This window comes from Nicotiana sylvestris, chromosome 7 (assembly GCF_000393655.2).
Source record: "Nicotiana sylvestris chromosome 7, ASM39365v2, whole genome shotgun sequence".
Lineage (NCBI taxonomy): Eukaryota > Viridiplantae > Streptophyta > Magnoliopsida > Solanales > Solanaceae > Nicotiana > Nicotiana sylvestris.
This window is the reverse complement of record NC_091063.1, coordinates 173,743,868-173,768,985: the sequence shown is the minus strand read 5'-3', so window position 1 is coordinate 173,768,985 and position 25,118 is coordinate 173,743,868. Positions and strand designations below refer to the sequence as shown.

The 25,118-nt window shown below is 39.1% G+C and overlaps 1 protein-coding gene across 2 annotated transcripts; it reads right to left on the bottom strand.

The window, feature by feature from the left end:
* Positions 1–1,158: 1,158 nt before the first annotated feature.
* On the bottom strand, positions 1,159–17,743 carry LOC104247379 (probable UDP-N-acetylglucosamine--peptide N-acetylglucosaminyltransferase SPINDLY). Of its 2 annotated transcripts, none has more exons than XM_009803382.2 (18): positions 17,558–17,743; positions 16,529–16,961; positions 12,644–12,805; positions 12,378–12,553; positions 12,185–12,260; positions 11,550–11,678; positions 10,326–10,445; positions 10,173–10,241; positions 10,006–10,087; positions 9,347–9,441; positions 8,655–8,719; positions 6,805–7,003; positions 6,438–6,632; positions 5,287–5,381; positions 5,070–5,205; positions 4,717–4,934; positions 2,161–2,288; positions 1,159–2,012 (listed from the first exon to the last, which is right to left on the bottom strand). In XM_009803382.2, exons 2-18 carry the CDS (start codon positions 16,937–16,939, stop codon positions 1,576–1,578), a joined length of 2,793 nt encoding a protein of 930 aa, XP_009801684.1. In that variant the 5' UTR covers positions 16,940–16,961; positions 17,558–17,743; the 3' UTR covers positions 1,159–1,575. The 2 variants fall into 2 exon arrangements, with proteins under 2 accessions (XP_009801684.1, XP_009801682.1); XM_009803380.2 differs by having other exon boundaries at positions 16,529–16,958.
* Between the last annotated feature and the right edge of the window lie 7,375 nt (positions 17,744–25,118).

Genomic DNA, 25,118 nt, shown 5'->3' with positions numbered 1-25,118 from the left:
GTACATGCTGATTTTGTATATAAAAAAATTTAACGGACTACAATTGGCCTGTAATTTCGTAGGTCCGCAAAAAACGGCCTAATGACAAATACTCATCGCTTTTCCCTGACTTCCGAGTTCATGTTTTGGTGTTTCTGAGTCATGCAGTATGAATTTCTGATTATATCCATTTTTCGTGTAAACATGCTGATTTTGCAGATTCTTTTTTTGGACTCTTTGGACCGAACTTTCATAAAACCATAATAAACAACGTAGTGACCAATACTCATATAATGACCCAGCCGGTGTTCTTGCGTATTAGAGCTCCATTTTCCCATTTATTGCTTCTTGTATGTTTGTTATTTTGTGACTTGCGGGAATGGTTGATTTGGTTTCGGGAAGGTCTGAGAGTGAATTGGAACACTAAGTTCCATTTTGGAAAGCTTAAGTTGCTAGAGTTGACCAAGGTTTGACTTTTGAATAGACGACCTCGGATTGGTGATTTGATGGTTTCAATAGATTCTACGATGATTTTGGACTTAGGTGTATGTTTGGATTTGGATCTGGAATTTCCTAAAAGGTTTTGGCTCTATTTGCCGAAAGTTGGACTTAGGCATGATTTGGACATGTTTAGCGAAGCTGAATAGTTTGGAAGTTAAGAGATGGATTCTGACCTTTGAATCATAGTTTGGATGTTACTCATGGTGTTTCGAGCATTTGAATAAGTTTGGATAGGGTATTAAGACTTGTCGGTATAGTTGGATGGAGGCCCGGGGGCTCAAGTGTGTTTCGGAATGATTCGGTACCATTTTGGAGATTGTTAGTATTGCAGGTGACACTACTTGATATTACTTCTACATCTCTTATTTGTTTTACTTTGCGAAATCTAGAGTCTGGTTATGTGGAGAGTTATGTTAACTGGCTGTGGGGCTTGATCAAGAATTCATGCCAGTTGTGAAGATATTGCTCAAGCATTCTCCTAGTCCATGAGTTCTTAAATTGTGGTTTCACTAATTCTTCTGAACAATCCTATTTATTTTACACGGTAGTTGGTCGAAGGACTGGTAAGTTGACTGATAAATGAGTCAAACAAACAAGTCAGCATTTAGAACATCTCTGTTAGCCCGAATCCTCCAACCCGTTTGGAAGATAAAATTCTTAAAAGTTAAATAGAAAAAAGAAAATAACAGATCGTTCCATTAGAAAGAGGATCTGAATCTGCTATACTTCTTACAACGGTAAGGGGAAAAAATCCCACCTGTAAACTCAGGCAAGAGAGAGATAACTAGTACAAGCCACATCCTAATACACTAACAATTCTATTTTTGGAACAAATAATAATTTCACTAGCCCTTCCAACATTCTTTTCCGAAAAAGAATTATGCCTGCACACTCTGCAACAGAGATAATTGCAGCCATTAACCAAGCCAGTCGTTCAATTTAGCGCATAAGTGCCTCATAAATTATATGATACAAGAGGCTTGGTCTGATTTCACACACGCTATCGCAAGACTTGTTCTTGAATCTTGGCTTCTATTACCAATCATTCCCCACTTCTTCTAAACAGACAGACTCATCGAACCAACAACTCTCAACTCAGCTACCAGGATTACTATTTTGATCTAACTGCACCTTTTCTTCACCAGTGGAGGAGTTATTATATACCAAAGGTGGCATCGTAGTGAACCCATTCTCTTTAATTGACCCGTCTTTTGAAGCAGAAATCATGGTTTTTTCCACTGAATTCACAGCTGACTCTTCGGGAACCACCGGTTCTGTTTGTGTCTGCTGCTGCTGCTGTAATAATTCAATGCGCCTCAAAGATGGAACATCTCCATCACAGTACCTACGCCACATACTCCTGTATATTGACTCAAGATTTTGGGTGAACTGTGTCCCGTCACAAAGTGGTGAATTTGACATGAGTTCTCGAAGACTCATTCTCAAGTTCGACAGAGATGTAACATCCGAAGCTAACTGTATAGCCGACTCAACGTACTCGTCTTCATTCCTAGCCACAAGGTTCTGTAACCCTAAAATGCAAAATTGCCAACCAATTGTACAATGTGTTAGAACGAACTTGTGAATTTTCCCCTTGAACTTCTGTTCAGGGTCAACCCTTTCATCAATTGAGTTCATAAGCAGGGGTAGAATAAAATTAAGGTTAATAAACATACTTACCAACTGTCTTAAGAAGACTCACACCAACATTATGAGCGTGTATGGAACCTCCCATAGTGACACAAGGAACTCCCATGTAAAGCGATTCACATGTGGTGGTTGTTCCAGCATAAGGAAAAGTATCCAAGCTACAAAAAGTGGATCATAATTACAAGCTGAGAATTTTTCCCTTTAAGAGCAAGCAATAGAGGATGTAGGCATGTCACCAAATCTTTATCATAATCGATAATTGTCTAACAGAATTTTTTGAGATGCCAGATTTTACACGGATAGGACACTTCTGAAAACCCCTACTGCTGAAAACAAGATATACCCCAGTCCAGCAACATGAAATTACACATTTTATGCACTTTAATTAAGACATCCAAAGTTGACAAAGTTATCGTTTACCAAGTATCAAATGGCCATTAAATATCTGACAAAATGATAATAGAACTGAGATAACCTAAGCATAACTTATCTAAAAATGCAGGAGTGACAAAACACACAATATTATCATATCATATGTTTCAGGGAATATCCTTTTATCAGGAAACGGCCAAAACTACCCCTATTGTTTGGTAAATGGTTTATGAATACCCTCCGTCCATATATCAATCCAAAAATGCACGTTACGTCCATCTATCAATCCCAAAAATACAAACGACGTTAATTCTATTAATAAGATTGCCCCACGTCCAACGGCAGAATAGGTGGACCTTCAACTAAATGACGTGTCATTTTTTTACGGGGCCACATGACAATCTCGGGCTGAAACCAAATTTGGGTTTAATTTCAACCCATTAAACGGATCCGACCCTAGTTTTTGTTACCACACCCACTCCCACTCACCTGACCAGCCCCCTTTCGTCTTCTCCAGCCATAAACCTCGATTCTAGGAAACAAACATGCCAAGGATCAAAGAGTATATGGGAAATAGATGGACCTACCATCTTCGGCTGATTGGCCATGTTTTCTCTCACTATTATCCGTCAATACTTCGCCGTCCACTTGGGTAACCGTGACCTCGCCGCCATTTCCCTTGCCACCACCCTCTTCATGCATATTATCTTCGGCTTTTGGCATGTCATTCTTTTACAAAATGGGTGGACTTATGGTAGCAATGAAATCTTAACACCTATTTACAATAAAATGACATAGCATGGAGGTAGCAAAAGCATCAAGAACAAGCCACGAAAACATCAACGGCGTTTGCCGACCATATCTGAAAGACTCCGGTCATGTTCACGACTACTTGTCATGCCGGTTTACCATTTTCTGCGAGGAAATCCGGTGGTTGCAATCGCCAGTCGTGGAAGAATGGCGTCGATAGTAGCACCCTGGAGAGGGGGGGTTAGGTTGTGAAGAACGTGAGAGAAAGAGAGAGGCGGAAAGGTGGGGGTATGCCGGAAGCGATTGGCCGGGGGTAACTCTGACAGTGGTGGTGTTGGAGTAAGATAGGCCGGGAAGAGGATTTTGGGGTTTAGGTGAGTGGAAGTGGGTGTGTTGGGTGACAAGGAAGAAAGAGAAAGAAGAAGAAGAAAAAAATGCAAAGAAAAAGAAAGAAAATAATTAGGCGGGTCAAATAAATTGCGAGGGTGTTATACCCAGGTTTGGTTTTAGCCCGAGATTGCCGCGTGGCCCAGTAAAAAAATGCCACATCACTAAATTGAAGGCCCACGGGTTCTGCCGTTAGACGTGGGGGCAATTTTATTAATAGAATTAACGTCGCGCATATCTTTGAGACTGATAGATGGACGTAATGTGTATTTTTGGAATGACAGATAGACAGAGGATGATTGTAAACCATTAACCAAAGAATAGGGATAGCTTTGACCCTTTTTCGTTCTTTTATTGACACAATAATAGGGCGACTTATTGCTGACAGTCTTGCAGCAAATTTGAAAATTTGTACCCCCTCCGTTCCACTTTGTTTGGGACTATTTTCTTGTTAGTCCATTCCAAAAAGATTGGCACATTCCTATATTTCCTTTATGGGAAGCTTTTATAGCCACACAAATGCTATGACTTGTTTAAGACCATAAGTTTCAAAAGTTTTATAGCCGCATAAAATGTTATGGCATACTTAAGACCACAAGTTTCAAAAATCTTCCTCTCTTTATTAAACTTTGTGCCGAGCCAAACTACGACAACCAAATTGAGACGGGGGGAGTAATTAATAGCGCAAAAAGATAGTTGACTTCAGTGAAGAAAACACAAGGGAGCCCAACATTTAATTTAGAATTCCCTCCCAATGATCACTTGAAATAGTACGATAGTGAAAAATACAGGAAGTTACACAATTCACAGAAGCAAATTGATAAATCACACCCTATGAGCAAGAAAAGAAGAGCATATGCATATAAGGGTGCCAAACCCCTTTAAAATATATTCCAGGGAGAAGAGATGGAGGTAGTAACAGCATACGTATTCTTTGAGTGTCTTCAAAGTGAAGCCTGATACCCATATAAATTTGGAAGTGGAACTAAGAAAACAGCCTTATGAACAATTTACAAAGGAAATCAAAAGCCTATTTAGATTCTGAGTATAAGAAGGCCACATGACCAAGGGCATTACCTAATATCCATGAGGGAATATGCTTGCATATGATCATGATTTAGAAGGATTAATGGCAAAAGATCAACTCTCTGAGGCTCCAATCCCAACTGCTCTAGAATAGAAAGAAATCTCTGCCTCACACTATCGCAACAGAAAGGCTTGCACTTAACAATTAGCCGAGAATGCGGAACTGCACAAAGAATTTTTGCCCAGACTTGCAGCACTTTAGGTGTTATCTGTATTGAAAGCAAACCATCAGAATAAAAGATGAAAGAGCCACAAAATCCTATTAAACAACACAGTTACCAATTCAAAAGCACAAAACAACCCCACTACGTGCTTCTAAATGGCACTTGCTTCCTGATTAATACCTTGGCAAGATTATTGAAGCTGCCAAATGTAACAAAGCCATTGGATAAAGCAGGTGCTGGAGACACTGGCCCAGCTTCAGGAGAAGGTGTATAACAAAGAAAGCTATCCGGCAATCGAACTAACTCTTCCACGTGTCTGCCAATCAAATTGAAAGGATTAGCCACAAGGCTGTCGTGCGGGTAAGATCAACATGAAAAACACATTTCTCCCACTTACTTCTGTTTTGTGTTAGGAGGGTCAGCCATAGCATCAGTGATTCTATAGTCAATTGTGGGCAAACCAGTTGTGTTAGGGTATCCAATCCAAGTCACCTAGCAGGAGAAATATATAGAATCATGAACACTGAGTAACAGCTCAAAAGTTCAGCCATAGCAAATAAATTAGTTAAGACTTCCTCATAGCAGGAAGTTTGATACATAGAAGCAAGCTTCTAATTTTATGGGGGAGTGTGAAATTTTCAGTTGAAGTTCAAAGATAGGAGTGGTTGAATTAGCATGAAACCACGATGACACACTAGAATGAAGTACAACATCAAGTGTTTTTCTTTTGATAAGAATGACATCAAGTGTTTTTCTTTTGGTAAGTATGACATCAAGTATGTTTTTCTTTCGATAAGTATGACATCACGTGTGCTTTCAAATTGTTCCCAAATTTCAGAGAAGCTTCACCTTGATTTCAAATATGTCTTACTGGACTACTTCCCAATTTCAAATGAAAATTTTGAGTAGACAAGCAAGAGTAGGACAGCTGTTTTATAGAGATATTCTTCCAACCACACGAGTGATTCTCCTAGACTCCTAGTAGCACTGTTAACCATGTATCTTAGAACAAAATCCTCAATAGGACCAAAGAATGTAAAGCATGTATTTTTTCTTCACACTCAATAAGATTGACAATTTGGTAGTCATATGAAACTGCTAGGCTATCATGGTCGAAACTTGAAAGTTACTCCAACATAATTCGCAATGAGATCCAATGCATACACACTCATACCTCTTTATTTCATGATGCACACCAAACCTCAAACATTTTTTTAGAAGAAGGGTGGTAATAGACAAAAACATCATGCTACACATCTATCTCTAATTGGTCAAGCTCTTGGAAGCACAACATCCAAGAAAAGATGGGAGAGATATTTCCTTGGGACTACCAATAAGCCTAATAAAAGAAAAAGAACCACTGAATTTCAGTTTCTCAATTTACGCGAGACAACTTAACCATTCCCCATAAAAAGTATTATCAAAAAAAAATGAATGGCCAGCTCTTTCCCTTAAAAGCCAAAACATATCTAATGTGGTGCAGTTAGGCCTCACAGCTGCAAGATTGAAACCAGAAACAACCAAGTTAGGGCATAAGATAAAGATCACCTGTACAGGCGCAGGTCGGCAAGCCATCGTTCCCAGTTTATTATTTGCAGTGTGACCTGTAAGTTCAACCATAATATCAACTTTATCTTCTCTAATCATGCTGGAGACCTTTTTCTCATCAATCCCGTAGATATCCCTCCAGACACCACCCTTTTTCAAGACTTTGTCCCTAAACCTGTTTGTTTTTGCATCTGCCTGCAATCCCAAACAAAGAACCATATAAAAATATGTCTTAGTGATTTGTCCAAAGAATGCCTTAGTGATTTAATCCGAAGCGTGATTTAATCCGAAGCGTGATTTAATCTGAAGCGTGAACTAAGCTGTCGCAATACAAAGACAAATGAGTATCAGCGATGGAAAAGAATACCTTTACAACAGCTGAATAAACCACCACCTTGTAGTTTGCATAGTCGTGATAGGCAAGTGGTGCTTCAATGAAGTATGAGACAGAGTGAGTAAAATAATCAGGAGACACATATCCAATCACAAGTGGCCTTTCCGGGACTTTTGAGTTGTCCCATGAAGTGTACTGAGGATATAATTTCATGAAACGCCGACCCCAGTCTCTGCATTCACGTACCTTACAGTTAGGATAGGTATCAAAAGATCCAGAAACAGAATCACACTAAACCAAATAGACAGTCAACTATAGCTATGTGTATACCAATTGTAATGGCAAACACCACCTGACACTATTTTCCATTAAACGAGGTCATAGTAATTGGGATTTTGGAGGAGTCCTATTCATCCAAGCAGCAGGTGACGGCATATAGGAACATTACATTTTATGGTTAGGTACTAGGTACAGGACATACTTAGCAGAAAGCGCAAAGAAAAACTCCTTACTCATAATTTTTTAAGTTCAGTAAAAGTTGATACTCTATGGGCCAGTTCGGGCCAAGATCCTCATTTCCTAACTAATCCAGAAACATGCAAGCCCATACCTCTCTTGCTGGGAGAAACTTGTTATCTCATTTCCCTTGAAAATTATAGTTAGTCATGGGGTAATGCACGTCAGCAGACTTAAAAGGCAGGTGAGCTTTATTGTGAGACTTGGCAAAATTCATCCCCAAAATGTCAAGATCACTGTGCCTGCTCCAACTACTGCTATTTCCTTGATTGCAATCACCTCTGTCGGGTGGACAGAAGATATCTACTAGGTCATTCGTAAGGTCATTTTGCATCATTAGGCACCACGGATTCTTAATCTTATAAGTTGATCAAGAATCAGTGTCAATCAACTGTTGGCACATCCTTTTTAGAAGGGAGATGCGGGGCTGGGAACTTCCACAACTTCTAATTCTACTCGCCAAATTGGAAAGCTTCTCAGTCAAGGAAAATACTACTGATAGAATGAGATGAGGAAACTCCAAGGATGGCCTTTACACAGTGGAAGCAGGCTACACACATTCTTGCTCCACCAATGATATCATTGATAGATGGCCTCGGGAATATACATATGGAAGACTAAACTACCTAAAAACGTCTCCTGTTTCAGCTGGATAGCCCTAAATGAAGCATGCCTAACCCAGGATAACCTCAGCAGAAGAAGCTTTCAGTTGGCCAACAGGTGTTACATATGCTTGTGGCAGCCAGAGTCCAACAGATATCTTTTTCTTTTTGTCCACTGCCCAATTGCAGCAGATATCTGGTGTATGTTCTTTTCCATCTTTGGTCTATGCTGGGTCATGCCACAGAACATCAAGGATGCCTATGAAAGCTGATCTTCATGGAAAGTAGATAAATCCATCAACAAAGTTTGGCAGATGATCCCTACCAGTATTTTGTGGTGTATTTGGACAGAAAGGAATTGCAGATGTTTTGATGGGATATCCACTCCTACTTACTCACTTAAGGATAGATGTTTTGTATGGTTATATAGTTGGCAGAACTTAGCTCTTGTAAACTCCCCTCGTAATATATTTTGGACTTTGTCAGTTCCTTAGCTTTAGCCTAGTTCCTCTTTTGTCGGTAGAGCTGACTTTGTCTTTAAGTTCTCTCTCTTATGTACTACTTGCATCTTCTTGATGCCTTACACAACATTCTCTTACTTCATTAAAAAAAAGACTCTTCAAATTCTTCCTCACTCTTTCATCCTACACATCTAACTTTCTTTATCCTTTTTCCCCAATTGTTAGTTTCCCTTTTTCCCATACTTAGGTAGCGTTGCTGCATAATATATTATACAATAGCCCACAGGTAGGAAGTAAATAAAACCTGTGAGCCTCATATAACTTGTCATCAGTTCCTTCATTTATGTAGTTCATGGCAAGTAACCGATTCTGCAAACACAAAATTATAGATATATGAGACAAAAAGGTGTAGTAAATCCAAGAACATTTTTCTAAGACAAGACTTAAAAAATTGCCATCTAATATGCAGAATAATATGTCAGAAATTATCAAGATGTTGTAAAAATTAGAATCCTAATGTCCTAAAATTAAAAGAATGTTATGAAGGATTTGAATTGGTCCCACTTTCAAACATATTGCACTTTGAACTTCTCATTTTTATCTTAAAGGACTTGAAATTTAACGGTTTATCCTGTCTGACAATTATTCTGAAGACAAGTATTGAACTTGGATAGGTTAAACCTCCATTAAAAGTAGCATCTAACAATCGCATTCATCTATTGTTACACGAAAGGTAGTAGATAAAGGCCGGAGCTATTTTCCAAAAGCTACTAGCATCTAGAACCTTGATGTTATGTGGATTGACATTACACCTAAAGCAATAACAAAGAGCTATCCATGTCACCATAGTGCAAAATGCATTTTTAGATAAAGATGTTGTAGCCTATTTAAAGGTTTTGAGGACCACATGTAGGTCATGTTGATATCAAAAGAAGGATCATGCAGAAAAAGCCAAAGAGATTGGATACCTCAAAATCATAAGAGAACAGGCAATACCTGGCCTGCATTTCGGGAATCAGGATCTATCTTGAGGCACTGCTCATATGCTTCAATGGCCAGAGATATATTTCCTGCATCCCTGTATAGAACTCCTGCAGAGTTCCCAACAAATAGTTGATTATTCCATTAACCAAAGGAGTAATACCTAGACAGCTTCTACTTAATAGGATGAATAAATCTTCGAGAATTTAAAATATGCTTCTTCAAGGTTAATCACTTGCCATAACTAAATGGACGACTTCGACAACCGTCAGAAGGCATGAAGGACCTAAAAGATGGTGCTAACACTTTGGAAGAACTAATTGATAAAATTGATGGCTTATTGAGAAAGTTATCTCGCCTTTGTGGATAATAACATCAGAAAAGTGGAATCTGAAAAATCGCTAACAATACAAAATGGACAAAGAAGCAGTTACATCATAGATCTCTTAAGTCTGAATTAATGTTCTAGAGAAAGTAGCACCATGACAGCCTAAAGCACACAGTGAGAAAGTCGATTTTCTTCTTTTTTTATTTTTATCTCTTTTTTTAAGAGGGGCTGGGCGGAGCAAACAATATACAGAAACTGGAATAAGAAAGAGATAAACAACAGATGCATAGAGAAACAAGAACAGACCCTAAGTTTATACACATAAAAGCGAGGTGGAAATAAGGACCTAAATTATTATATGCCTCTGCATATGTTGGGTTTGCAATGATAGCTTTCTCAATCATGCTAGCAGCAGCATCCATTTTACCCTGCGAGCAATCAAGAAAAAATTCTACTCACAACAGCACATATAAATGCTTGCACAAACACTAGTTGATAGCAATCAATGTTCACCTGAACCGTGTAAACTACTCCGAGATTGTTTAATGACTGAGAGAAGTTTGGTTTGATTGACAAAGCCATCTGTGGAACATGAAATCACAAGTTGAATAAAGTATAAATCTCCTATGCCAACCAAAAAAAAAAATCCATGCACAAGATGATTGCCTGATAACACTCCACTGCTTTATCAAGGTTGTCCCTGTCCTTGTATATCACTCCCAAATTGTTGCATGCTTCAGCACAATGTGGATTGAAGTGGAAAGCAAGTTCATAAAACACAATGGCCTGCATGTGAGAATAAATCATCAACTCCTTCACAATGTGATACGAACCAAGATATCCAACAAGAACGTTGGACTTCAATTGAGGTGGCTTTTGCAATTGGGCGGTTACGTGTATAATTTGGCCATCAATTGAAGACTACACATGTAATTGGCGGCTATATTTGTAATTAGTGACTACTTAGATTCCTAGGTTTTTAGCTTAGGGGTATTTAGGTGTCTTGTTAACTAAATACTCACCCTAGTATAAGTTTCCATTTTAGGGTTAGACTATTTTGATGATCAATGTATCCTCTTTGAGAGATTTGAAGGTGGATGCCATGGTTGAACACAACTTTCAAAGGTGTTCTTCAAGTGGAATTTCTTTACTTGAAGGTTTCCTATAGATTAGGTACTATAGGTCTTGTATTTGTTGGGTGATTGATTATATCAATATTTTAATATTTACACCTTATTTGAGCCTAGACTCAATTTTTATCCTTTTATTCTTGTTTCTTTAATTTCTGCATTTTAAATATATCACAATGGAAGCAACAACAATAAGTTTCTCATCAAGGAGCAGAAATGAATAACACAAGTGGAACAAGGGGAAAGAGTGTTAATATTGGAAGGGTACTGAAAATTAAACACTTGAGACACTACATACGTATATATTCACTCCGTCCTATTTAATGTGGCCTTGTTTGACTGGCCATGGAGTTTAAGAAAGAAAGACGGACTTTTGAAACTTGTGGACTACAACAAGCGATAAAACATTTTTGTGGCTATAAATAGCCTCATTATGGGTGAAATGGTTTCTAAATTATAAAAAGGTGTCATTCTTTTTAGGACAGACTAAAAAGAAAAGTGTGACACATAAATTACGATAAAAGGGTAGTAGAGTATGAACTTCAGCCGTTGCAAGCAGCAGAAATAAGTGCAATCTTCTAAAAAATATGGCTCTACAAGGTTGACCTAGATACACCACAAAACTAAACCAACAACCTTACAGTTGATCACCCGACAATTCTTTTACGCACTATGCTACAGCCCTTATGTCAACTGCAAGAGCACTACTATTGTATGAGTTGTGATTTAGAGATAACCGGAGGGCCTTGCACAAAATTACCATGTCAAATTTCAGCATTTCACCATAGGCAACACCAAGATTATACATTGCATCAGCATAGTGCCAGTTGTAGTAAAGAGCTTTCTTGTAATATGCCACACCTTGGTTGATGTCTCCCTCCAATTTAACCTGAATAGAAGTACCAACAACTAATAAGCATGCAGAGATTTTGGCAGTTCTAGAAGAAGTGAACTAAGAAACCAGAAAAGGCTTTAATTTGCTTCTTTATAATAAAGAAAGAAAAAGCTCTAATAAGTTAGAACTGATAATAAATGTAAGAACAGGTATATGTCTTCATGTTTGTTCACGATGGGTTGGGAGCAGTAAGGTGTCAACTGGAAACTTCTTATGCTGCTTGATTAAATTTTCAGTCTTCGTAGCAAGCAGTATCTTATCATGTTCAACATGAAACAAAAGATAGTTGTGTGAACTATAAGGCAGAAAGTGAATGCGAAATGCTATTAAGCAAACCTGTGGTTACCATGTTCTTCACTATGAGATTGCAATCTGGAATTTCTAATTAACAGTTAGGAAGACAATATGGTAATAGTAATAACTGCTAAATTTGTATGCAGTCTGACTTCGAAGGAGTTGAATGCCATTTAATGAAGTTAGGACTGTTCACAGACACTTACCTTTGTGCCTAAATCAGTCAGAGCAATTGCCATGTTATTCTTTGCAATCTCAAAATTCGGCGACACAGCTAAACACCTGAATAAGCATAACGAGAAATAACAGAAATCAGATGGAAACTGCCAAATCATATATAGCCACCTCACACTAAAGATAAACTTCAATCAAATAAAATGAATTTAACATTGTTGCAACCTCTCATAACAAGCAATTGCAGACTCCAAATCCCCACGATTTTTGTATATAACGCCCATATTGCAATAAGCTTCAGCATACATAGGCCGCTCTAGTGCAGCCTTCTCATAGCAATTAAGGGCCATGTCGTATTGCATCATTTCAGAATATACAACACCGAGGTTATAATAAGCAGGCTGCAAGTACAGCAGCACATGTTAAAATTGGGGCTTCCTTGATAAAGTCATGGTAACCAAAAAGTCAAATAGGCACCGGAAAATAATCACCGCATAGTGTGAGTCGATTTTGATAGCTTCATAGTATTTCTGAATTCCCTCCTGAGTGTTACCAGCAAGCTTCAGGCTGGTCCCAATATCAGTCAATACAATTGCAAGGCATTCTGCTGCTGGTTTATATGAGGGGTCAGCTTTAAGTGCTTTCTGATAGGACTGCATTGATTTAAATTCAATATAAAGATTTAACTGAAAGTTATAAATGCAGCAAAAGAAGCTCTGATTAGCGATAAGCTTCTGATTCAAATTCAACATAAAAATTAAGTGGATTATAGATGAAACAAGAGATAGCTTCGATTAGTGATAAGCGTCATCATAAAGATTAAAAGGTAAAGATTCACCAGATTAATTTAAAGCAGCTCGTGTGCAAAAAGAGCACACTCCATTACTTTTGCAATAAATTAATGAAGCTTAATCGTTCGCTTAATTAGACGTCCATCAAGTTCTGATCTTGATCACTTCCGAAATCTTTTAGTCTGCAGAGGTGAAATTACCATCTCCAGCCAAAATTTTGTCTCTTCAGTCAAGGCAGACTTCAAAATCCAGCCACATAAACTCCTGAAAAATGTAATGCTCCTTTATGCGTTTATCTTCTAGGCCATTAAGTCTCCACTCTACCAAAAACAGAAGTCCATTTCTGCGTCGACTAAAGGGAAGAGTCTAGGGATTTTATGCAAGTTGGATATCAAAAAGACTTATGATCATGTAAATTGAAACTTTCTTATCAAGATGCTCAAGGATATGGATTTTGGCAGGAAATGGCTCAACTAGGTTTTTGTGCATAGTACTGTTAGATTCTCAATCTTGATTAATGGGGAACCTAAAGGGTAAAGGGGATTGAGACAAGGGGGTTTCCTGTCTCCTCTCCTCTTCATTATTGCTATGGAAGAGCTCAACTCAATGTTAAAGCTTGCCAATCAGAACAGAGAATTTAAAGTGACAAACGCTGGTGGGAGCAATATGGAGGTTTCTCTTCTCTTATATGCTAGTGATTCTTTTGTTTTCATTGACATTAAGGTGGAGCAGCTTAGGCATTTAAGACACATATTTCTTTTTGATAGTTGTGGTGTCTAGGCCACCTTGCGCACGCCTCGACTAATTTCACGGGGTACCTGCTACCTCCCGCCAGCATAGGTAGGGGGGTAACTCTGTACACGAAGGCTTGAATAAATGGGAAAGAATCACCTAGTATTTTTGCCCCCGCTGAAATTTCAACCTGAGACCTCATGATTCTCAATCCACTTTATTGACCACTAGCCAACACCCTTGGTACGGCATTAAAGAGACATATTAATAGCATTTAAAGCTCATGTTGGCTACATATTATTTATAGGAAGAGAATGTCTAATAGAATCACAACGAACTGTATTCCATATTCCATTCTTAGTCTGTGTAACTCGACTAATTCTTTTAGCTTTTTTGTTTTTTTGAAGAAACTAATTTTTTAAGTTAGCTTGGGTAGAAATAGCTTTTTTCCTACATATGGCATAGATTATCTTCACAGTTGACTCCCTTTAGCCCCATGCACATTATACTCAAATGAACGAGTAACAAAAAAGTGTGTAATCACTCCCAAACATGCAACAACAATAACAAAAAAATCAGTTCAATCCCATAAGTAGGGTCTGGGGAGGGTAGTGTGTAGGCAGACTTTACCCCTATCCTATAAAGGTAGAGAGGTTGTTTCCGATAGATCTTCCGCTCAAGAAACAGTAAAAATAAAGCAACAAGCAATAGCAGTAGTAATGTAATAAGGTAACGGAAGCAAATGACACAACAAGTAACAAAGAATCAGGAATAAGAGAATATAAGAATAGTACTAGTACTACTGGTAAGCGTAGGAGAAACTCACAACTACCTGTCAATCTACCACCTTAATCCTCGACCTCCACACCTTCCTATCGTGGGTCATGCCCTCGATAAGGTAAAGCAATGACATGTCCTGCCTAATCACCTCTCCCCAATACTTCTTTGACCTAGCCCTACCCTTCCTCAGGCCCGCCATGGTCAACCTCTCTCACCTCCTGACCGAGGCATCTATGTCTTTCCTCTTCGCATGTCTGAACCATCGCAGCCTCGAGTCCCACAACTTGTCCTCCACAGAGGCCCCTGCCACCTTGTCCCTAATAACTTTATTCCTAATCTTGTCTTTCCTGGTATGTCCGCACATCCATCTCAACATCCTCATTTCAGCTGAGATGAGGATGTTGAGGTGGATGTGTGGGCATACCCGATCGGATAAGATTAGGAATGAAGTTATTCGGAAAAAGGTGGGAGTGGCCCCTGTGGAGGATAAGATGCGGGAGGCGAGGTTGAGATGGTTCGGGCATATTAAGAGAAGTATAGAAGCCCCAGTCAGAAGGTGCGAGCGGTTAGCCTCGTTAGATAGCAGGAGGGGTAGCGGTAGACCTAAAAAGTCTTGGGGAGAGTTTTTTTTTTTTTTGATAAGGAAATCTTGGGGAGAGGTTATTAGGCGGGACATGGCGCAACTGGTGCTGACTGAGGATATGGCCCTAGACAAAAGGGTATGGAGGTCGAAGATTAGGGTAGAAGCTTCGTAGGTAGTCGAGCGTTTCTTTTTGTCTTACTCAATTCGCTAGCATTAGTGTTAGTATGATATCTTTTATACATAGATGGCTATTACTACCTAGAGTTTGACTGCATTCTTGGATTCGATCTTATTTCATCTTGTTGTTATTCCCACTCGTTGCAATTACCTTTTTTTCCGTCGTTCTCTAGCCGAGGGTCTATTGGAAACAGCCTCTCTGCCCTTCCAGGGTAAGGCTGCGTACATCTTACCCTCCCCAGAACCCACTTGTGCAAAACTACTGGGTTTGTTGTTGTTGTATCCTATACCTTCCTGAACCTCATATCATGAGTATTACTCCTTGTACAATTCTTTGAACCTATAATGTGAGTATGTGCCCTCTTTCGCGACAGTAAATCCACCAATTTCAGAACTTCATATTAATATATTATACTACTACTTCATACAATTTTGAATCTGTATGAAGAACATTTATACGCTTTTCACATCTCCCACCAATATTGAAGTTCTTTTTTACTGATAAAGTAATGTAATAACTTTATTAATAAACTACAGCACCAAGGGGCACCAACAATGTAAGAGATCATGTCTGGGCTCAACTCCCTCGAGCAAGCAAGGAGTCTTACGAAGTTCAGTACAGTGTCACATTATTTCATGTACCAGAAACAAATGTAGTTAGCTCATTCAAATCATTCTTTCTTGTATGAAAGTCAAGTAAGTTGATAAAAATGTGACTCAATAAGTATATAATACGAGGCTAACAACTAAACTTAAGTTTAGGTCCTTTTCTGGGATTGTGGGACAATATTGGGTATGTTGTTGTTGTTATACTTTCCTGGGATGTGCTTAGATTTCAATCCTCAGGTGTGCTAAAATTATAAGCATTAAAAAGAGGACAATAACACCTGAGTTAGAGGTATTTAGGGGTTTCACACAAAGAAAGAGAAGGAATAGGAGAAGGGGCAATGCCCAGATTCACGTATGATGTCGTCTATAAAGAGCGGATAAGAGCCTCATGTATTACATCATTCACAAAAGCTGTAAGCACTTCAAGCCTTCTTTGAAACAACCTTAAACTCAGCACAGCATTTCTTGACTCCAACTTAAATTACTCACCTTAAATTACAAGCTGAGATTATCGGACTTGCAGTTCGTGTTAGTCACAACTATCAAAACAAGGGATCATGAGTTTTTAACACCAGAAGCTCCACTATATCCATACAGGAATTATGCCAAATGTGATCATCATATTTTTTGACTACCACTAAATGTACAGTAAAAGATCAGATGAGTTTTGTGAAATACCAGTAAAAATAACTTCATGCACATACCTCAGCAGCCTCGACCAGACGACCCTCATCTTTGTACAAAATTCCACAATGAGTGAGGGCACACGCATTTTGTGGGTCCAACTTGACAGCTTCAGCAAAACTTTCAAAAGCAAGCCGCCCCATGTTCTGCATCTGCAGGCAAATACCTTTGCCAATCAGAGATTCAATACTCCCACTATCCTTCTGCAACACACTCTCATAGATAGCAAGCGCATCAACAAATTTGTTCCTAGAGCGAAGAATATTTGCATACGTGATGGCATCCTTCCCTTCAAAACTCTTCTTTATAGGACTTATTCTACCAGGAGAACCTTTGGAACCAGAAGAAGATTGCGCTCCCTTCAGAAAACCATTGTTACCAAGTGGGTCACTTTCTTTACCATTCTCAACATCTTTTTCCGTCCACGCCATCTAAAGTCACTTCTTCAACCTGCTAAAGAAAAAATAGCTTCTTTTAGAAACAAGAAAGTCGTGTTAAGCTGTAAGAATCCCCAAAGTGAGGTTTAACATCTAGTTCGCACAGACTCCTAGACGCCATCTATTCGCCTTGAACTATTTCTCCCTCACTGCTGCTAATTTTAACTTCTGACCTAAATAAAAATTACTAAAATTTGAGCACAATGCGGTTTTCCTGTTGACTATGAACTAAGTATTGCTCTCATTTCATTCTTGATGAACATGTATCAATTACAAACACAGCAAACTGAATAAAGCTTGAACTTTTAGAAGCACAAAACAAAGGCTTTAAAACTTCAAACACCCTAACTTGGCAATAAATGAAATAGTAGTACATTACTATTAACAAGTACAATTAAAGAAAAACCTCAACTGTTACAAAATCCATATCAGTTAAACCCCTAAAAATTAGTTTTTTTTTCAAGAATCAACTTACAACTAAAACTGAACATAACCCCTCTATACAAAACATGAACTGATCATGATTAAACCAAAAGAAAACACTCAACAAAATTAGGGCAAAACACTTTAAACCACCACACACACAAAAAAAAAAAAACAGAATATACAAACCTTAGTTGTTCAATCACTTTCAAAGCAGTGATGCTTTCACCATACTGTTTTTGCTAGTGTGGTGGTAGAAGGAGTGGAGTATATGTGAGTGTGCGCGCGCGCCCGCGCGTGTATATTTATATATATATATATATATAGATACAAAATTGGGGAGGGTCAAGTGAGAGGAGTCGTGGAGGGGCGGGGGGGGTGGGGGTGGGGGGTAAGTAGGAGGGCCTATTTCCGACACTGAGGTTTGATGTCTGCCAAAGCACCGGAGCCCCTGGGGGTTCGTCCATTAGCTACAATGGCTCCATATACAAAACGGACTCTTATTAACTACCCTTACCTGGTGACGTATTTGCGAAATTGCCACTGTTTTCTTTTTTGCGCCGCATGAGAGCGTAAACATTGACAATTTAAGATTTTTTTATTTCATTTGACCTCCCCTAATAATTTCGTTATTTAAATATGTTCCCCGAAGTTATGATCTTAACTCATTTTTTCCATACCGTTCGGTTAACCCATTTTAGACACTAAACTATGTGATATTTGTGCTAATTATATTTTCTAGTTTGAGCTAATAACATTCTCCTACATCCAACTATGGAGCTAATGATTTCTTTATATGTTGCTTTTCTTTACATATGATTATTGTGTTTACTTTGAGCCGCAAGTTTTTCAAAAATAACTTCTCTACCTATATAAGTTATGATAAGGTTTGTGTATACACTATATTCCCCAAATCATACTTGTGGAATTATATTGCGTGTGTTATTGTTATTAGTGATATAATACAAAACACATCGGATAAAGTGATCTAGTGACTCCTAGCAAGAGAAAGTTCAACTAGAGTGGTTAGAAGGCGCCTACACCTTATGCAACATTTTTGGAAGTTGGCTTATTATTTGTAAAATTCTAATTAGGACAACGGGAGGCGTGATTGAATAAAATAAAGAAGAGAGAAATTAGTTAAGTAGAAATGTGTAGGAATATTGTGGATGTTAGTATATGTCGAGTTTATTCCTTTTCTCATTCCATCCTCTTTTACTTTTCTTTTCTTTATATCTTCTTTTTTATTGCTTTAATTTGTATTCTTAATTTTTGCTTAGTGGTTCTCTAGTTTATGTTATTTGGTCAATTGAATTCTTTGATTTGCCAAAATAATTCTAAATTGGCTCTTTTAGTACTCGAGTTTTGTTGAATCTTCTCATCCTGACTTGTCATTTGAACTGACCTTTTTATTTTCATCACCTATTTTACACTTTATATTTTATCATAAACTGACTCCGCTGGATCTAGCTTGTTTTAGACGTAAGAATCAAGATTTTTTGATGTTTTAAGAAAAATTGACTTCCGTATTATTTGGAGAGATCATAGACTTTTGTTAGCTTCAGCTTATTGTCAACAGATATTTTAAAATAGGGGCGCAATATGTATCATAACAATAAACTAGCTGATCGGGAGCAATTTAATGAGAAATTATTTAGCCTATTTCAAAATGAAGTTCGATACACCAGGTCATTTACATGAGCAACAATTCTTCTAGAAAATGGCCATAATCAACATACCTTTAATTTGATAAGTGTTACCACTATCTCCCTAACCCTAATTCATCTCCTAAGGTATAATAATGTCGTGAAAAAGTCTTTGTTATTATCACGACAAATAATGCTCGATGGAATTTCCTGTCATGCACTAGTATGATGAAATTTGCTATAATGTTTTAGTTCAAGAGTCATATATGTGTCGACGAATCGAGTACTCATACTTTTGTGCATTCTTTTGTGAGGGATTATCCAGATGTATTTCCAGCTGATCTTTCGGGCATGCCGCCCAATAGAGATATCGACTTTGGTATTGATTTATTGTTAGGCACTCAGCTCATCTCTATTCTTCCATATCATATGGCTCATCCTAAGTTGAAGGAGTTGAAGGAACAATTACAGGAATTGTTTGATAAGGGCTTCATTCGACCTAGTGTGTCACTTTGGGGTGCCTCAGTCTTGTTTACGAAGAAGAATGATGGTTCTATGCGCATGTTTGATTATCCCTAGTTGAACAAAGTTATAGTGAAGAGCAGGTATTCATTGCCTCGTATTGATGACCTATTTGATCAGTTACAGGGTGGCAGAGTGTTTTCCAAGATTGACTTGCATTCAGGCTATCATCAGTTGAAGATTCGGGAGCCAGATATCTCGAAGATTACTTTTAGGACTCAGTATAGTCACTACGAGTTCCTTGTGATGTCATTTGGGCTGACCAATACCCCCATCAACATTTATGCATTTGATGCATACTGTATTCCGACCCTATCTTGACTCATTTGTCATTGTGTTTATTGACAATATTTCAGTATACTCCCGGAGTCGGGAGGATCATGAACAACACCTGAGTATCAAGCAAGGGAATCAAGGTGGAACCGAAGAAGGTGGAAGCAGTGCAGAATTGGCCCAGACCGTCCTCAGCTACGGAGATCTGGAATTTTCTTGGTTTGACGGGATATTACCGTCAATTTGTTAAGGGTTTCTCATCTATTGCATAATCTAGGACCAAGCTGACACAGAAGGGTGCTCCGTTCAGATGGACAGAGGAGTGTGAGGAGAGCTTTCAAAAACTCAAGATAGCTTTGACTACAACTCCAATATTGGTATTGCCTACAAGTTTAGGGTTTTATACTATATATTGTGATGCGTCGCGTATTGGTCTCGGCGTGGTGTTGTTGCAGGACGGTACGGTGATTGCCTAGGCATCCAGACAACCGAAGGTGAATGAAAAGAACTATCCGGTCCACGACCTTGAGTTAGTAGCTATTGTTCATGCCTTGAAGATTTGGCAACACTATTTGTACTATGTCCCTTGTAAGATCTACAATGATCACCGGAGTTTGCAATATCTGTTCAAACAGAAAGATCTTAACTTGCGTCAGCGGAGGTGGTTAGAGCTATTTAAGGATTATGATATCATTATTCTATACCATCCCGGGAAGGCCAATGTGGTGGTCGATGCCTTGAGTCGCAGGGCAGAGAGTTTAGGGAGCTTAGCATATCTACTAGTAGCAGAGAGGCCATTAGCATTGGGTGTTCATGCCTTAGACAACCAATTTATTAGATTAGATATTTCTAAGCCGATACGAGTCTTGACTTATGTGGTCTCCCAGTATTTTCTTTATGATCGTATCAGGGAGCATTAGTATGATGACCCTCATTTGCTTGTCCTTAAGGACACGGTTCATCACGATGATGCTAAGGAGGTTACTATTAGAGATAATGGTGCATTGAGGATGCAAGGCAGGCTATGTGTGCCCAATGTAGATGGTTTGCATGAGTTGATTCTCCACGAGGCTCACAGTTTGCGGTACTCCATTCATCCGGATGCCGTGAAGATGTATCAGGACTGAGGCAATATTATTGGTGGAGGATAATGAAGAATGGCATAGTGGAATATATAGCTCGATGTCTAAATTGCCAATAGGTGAAGTATGAGCATCAACCGCCAAGTGGGTTGCTTCAGAAGTTAGAGATTCCGGAGTGGAAATGGGAGCGAATCACTATGGATTTTTGTTGTTGGGATTCCACGGACTCAGGGGAAATTTGATGCAATTTGGGCGATTGTGGAGAGGCTGACCAAGTCAGCTTATTTCATTCCTGTAATGACTACATATTCTTCCGAGCAGCTGGCTCGAGTTTATATCCGCGAGATTGTCAGGCTTCACAGCGTGCCGATATCTATCATCTCTGACCAGAGTACGTAGTTCACATCGTGGGTCTGTAGGGCTGTACAACATGAGTTAGGTACTCGGGTCGAGTTGAGTACAACATTTCACCCTCTGATGGACGGACAGTCTGAGCGCACTGTTCAGATATTGGAGGATATGCTCCGTGCTTGTGTGATGGAGTTTAGGGGTTCTTGGGATCAGTTCTTGCCACTTGCGGAGTTTGCCTACAATAACAGTTAGCAGTCGAGCATTTATATGGTACCGTATGAGGCTTTGTATAGTAGATAATGTCGGTCTCCAGTAGGTTGGTTTGAGCCGGACGAGGCTAGGCTATTGGGTACAGACTTGGTTTAGGATGCCTTGGAGAAGGTAAAGGTGATTCGAGATCGACTTCGCACAACCCAGTCCAGATAGAAGAGTTATATGGACCAGAAGGTTCGCGATATTGCATTCATGGTTGGGGAACGGGTCTTGCTCCAGGTTTCGCCCATGAAGGGTGTTATGAGGTTCGGGAAGAAGGGGCAAGCTGAGCCCAAGGTTTATTAGCCCATTCGAGGTGTTGCGGCATATTCGAGAGGTTGCTTATGAGCTTGCCTTACCTCCTAGTCTAGTAAAAGTTCATCCAGTATTCCACGTTTCTATGCTCTGAAAGTACCACGATAATCCGTCTCATATGTTGTATTTCAGCTCAGTCCAGTTGGACAAGGATTTATCTTATATTGAGGAGTCAGTGGCTATTTTGGACAAGCAGGTTCGAAAGCTGAGGTAAAAAAACATTGATTTAGTGAAGGTTCGGTGAAGGGGTCAGTCGGTCGAGGAGGCAACTTGGGAGATCGAGCATGATATGCACAGCTGTTATCCTTATCTTTTCACCACTTCAGGCGTGTCTCTATACTCGTTCGAGGACGAAAGATTGTTTTAAGAGGGGGAGGATGTAACGACCTAACCGGTCATTTTGAAAGTATTAGCCTCGATCCCCTTTTTACTGCTCCCCCATGTATTTTTCTGCTTATGTGACTTGCCGGGTGGTTTTGCTTGTGGTTTAGGAATAATTTGGGATACTTAGTCCCTAAAACGGAAGCTTAAGTTCTAGGATTTTGACCATAGTTGGAATTGTGTGAAGACATATCCGAAATGGAGTTTCATCAGTTATGTTAGCTCCGTTTGGTGATTTTGGACTTAGGAGCGTGTCCGGATTGTAAATTTGAGGTTTGTAGCTGAATTAGGCTTGAAATGGCAAAAGTTGAATTTTTGGAAAGTTTTGACCGGGAGTGGACTTTTTGATATCGGGGTCTAATTTTGATTTCGGAAGTTGGAGAAAGTCCGTAATGTCAATTATGAATTATGTGCAAAATTTGGAGTCAATCGGACGTGATTTGATAGGTTTTGGCATCGGTTGTAGAAGTTTGAAGTTTCAAAGTTTATTAAGTTTGAATTTGAGGGTGATTCATATTTTCAGCGTTGTTTGATGTGATTTGAGGGCTCGAATAAGTTTATATGATGTTTTAGGACTTGTTGGTATATTTGGTTGAGGTCCCGAGGGACTTAGGACGATTTCGGATGGTCAACTGATCAAATTGGAAGTTGGAGGAATTGCTGAAGCATTACAACTTCTAGTGTAATCGCACCTGCGGTGGGGTAGACCGCAGGTGCGGACATACACGTGTAGAAGGGATCTCGCAGAAGCGGCCCTGGCCTGGGTAGCTAGTGGTCGCAGGTGCGACAAAAGGACTGTAGAAGCGGAGCCGCTCCTGCGAAGAAGAGATCGCATAAGCGAGAGTCGAGCTGGGTGAGGACTTCGCAGAAGTGGGCAATTGTCCGCAGATGGGCATATGCAGGTGCGGCCACCTGATTGCAGAAGTAGACCTAGTTGTCTTAAGTTAATTCCGCACCTGGGATGGAAATTCCGCATGTGCGAGATCATTGGGAAGAAAAAGGGAAATTACGAGGGTTGATCTCATTTTCATTTTGGGACTTTGAGAGCTCAGATTTAGGCGATAATTTGAAGGATTTTCAAAGGAAACTATTGAGTAACGATTCTTAACTCGTTTTTGGTTATATTTCACTAATCTATATTTAATTTTATCATTTAATTAAGAGTTTGGGCTGAAAAATTCGGGGAAAGAGTTGGAAAGTTCTTCAACCAAGTTCTTGGGTTTTGATTGAGATTTTGGTATCGGGTTTGAGTGATATTGGTACGAGTGAACTCATGGTTGAATGGGTGACCCGATTCCGAGACGTGGGCCTAGGTAAACCTTTTGGGGCGAATTTCTAATTTCTTGCTAAAGTCTTAATTTCATTAATTAGATTAGTTTTTTTATATTTATATTTATGGTATGTAATTACTTTTGGCTAGATTTGGGCTATTCTGAGTCGGAAAATCGTAGAAAATACATTCTTACTGATTGATTGAGCTTGGTTCGAGGTAAGTGGCTTGCCTAACCTTGTATGGGAGAAATTCTCTTAGGATTTGATACTGTTGTTATACTTCTGTGATATGTGAGCGCCATATACGCGAGGTGAAGAGTGCGTACACGGGCTCATTGTTATAAAATCCAGTTTTTACTGAGTAGTAACCTGTTACATCTTAATTAAGTTATACCAGCATGTGTAGTTATCCTGTTTAGCCTAATATCACATGTTTATGTGTCTTAAATACTTATTTGAAATATGTGCAGCATGAATAGTTGATTTCACAATTTTCCTTGACTTGTATCAGTCTTAATTGTAGAATTCTTACTATTAATTGTTGTATTCATCGAGTTTGAACTGTGTGTTTACTCTTGGGACTACGAGGCGGTACCTCGGGAGATCCCCCTACATATTTACTTTTGGGACTACGAGGCGGTACCTCGGGAGATTCTCCTGCACATTTATTTTTGAGACTACGAGGTGGTATCTTGGGAGATCTCCTTGCATATTTACTTTTGGGACTATGAGACGGTATATCGGGAGATCCCCTGTTAAGTATTTACTTTTGAGACTACGAGACGATATCTCGGGGGCGCCCTTGCTGTTTACCCCTATGTGCTGTGCTGCCATTTTTTGTGGTTTTCTCTTATTAAATTTCCAGTCTCTTATTACATTGCTATATTCTTCTGCCTTATTTATTATATACCAGTAGAGCCCTGACTTGACTTCGTCACTACTCGACCGATGTTAGGCTTGACACTTATTGGGTACCGTTGTGGTGTACTGATGCTACTCTTCTGCACATGTTTCGTGTGCAGATCCAGGTACTTCTTATCAACCTCGATATTAGTGAGTAGTGAGATTGTGGAGACTTCAAGGTATACCTGCTTGTATCTGTCGGAGTCCCCCTCTATTCCCTCCTATGTCGTTTACCTTCCCGTACTTTCTTAGACTCTGGTGCATAGAGATACTTAGTTTTTTTCTTCTATAGCTTGTGACTTATGACTACCGGGTTTTGAGGATATTGTTCATACTCGAGTATTGGTTATTGTACATGTCGAGCGACATTTTTATCAGTTATTTAATTATCTATTGCGGTTTAATTATTAAAATTTACTTTTATTTTCGTTATTCCGCAAATGTTAGATTTACCTAATCGTAGAAACTAAATGTCGTCACGACATCGTATGAGGGGAGAATTGGGTCGTGACAAATTCAGACTTGTGAACTGCTTGTCGATATTTATGTCTCGCAATTACATATCTCTAACATGCTATTTGAGGTGTCATGGTTCAATTTACTTATGTCATACAATTACATACCTTAAATTTTTATAGACAGGAGAGCCTCATTTAAAAGTTCAACTCCAAATTTTTTGTCGGCTTTATGACACATAGGTAACTTCCTCACATTCTTTGCTTTAGAGTTGGTTAGTGGTGACCCAACTATAAT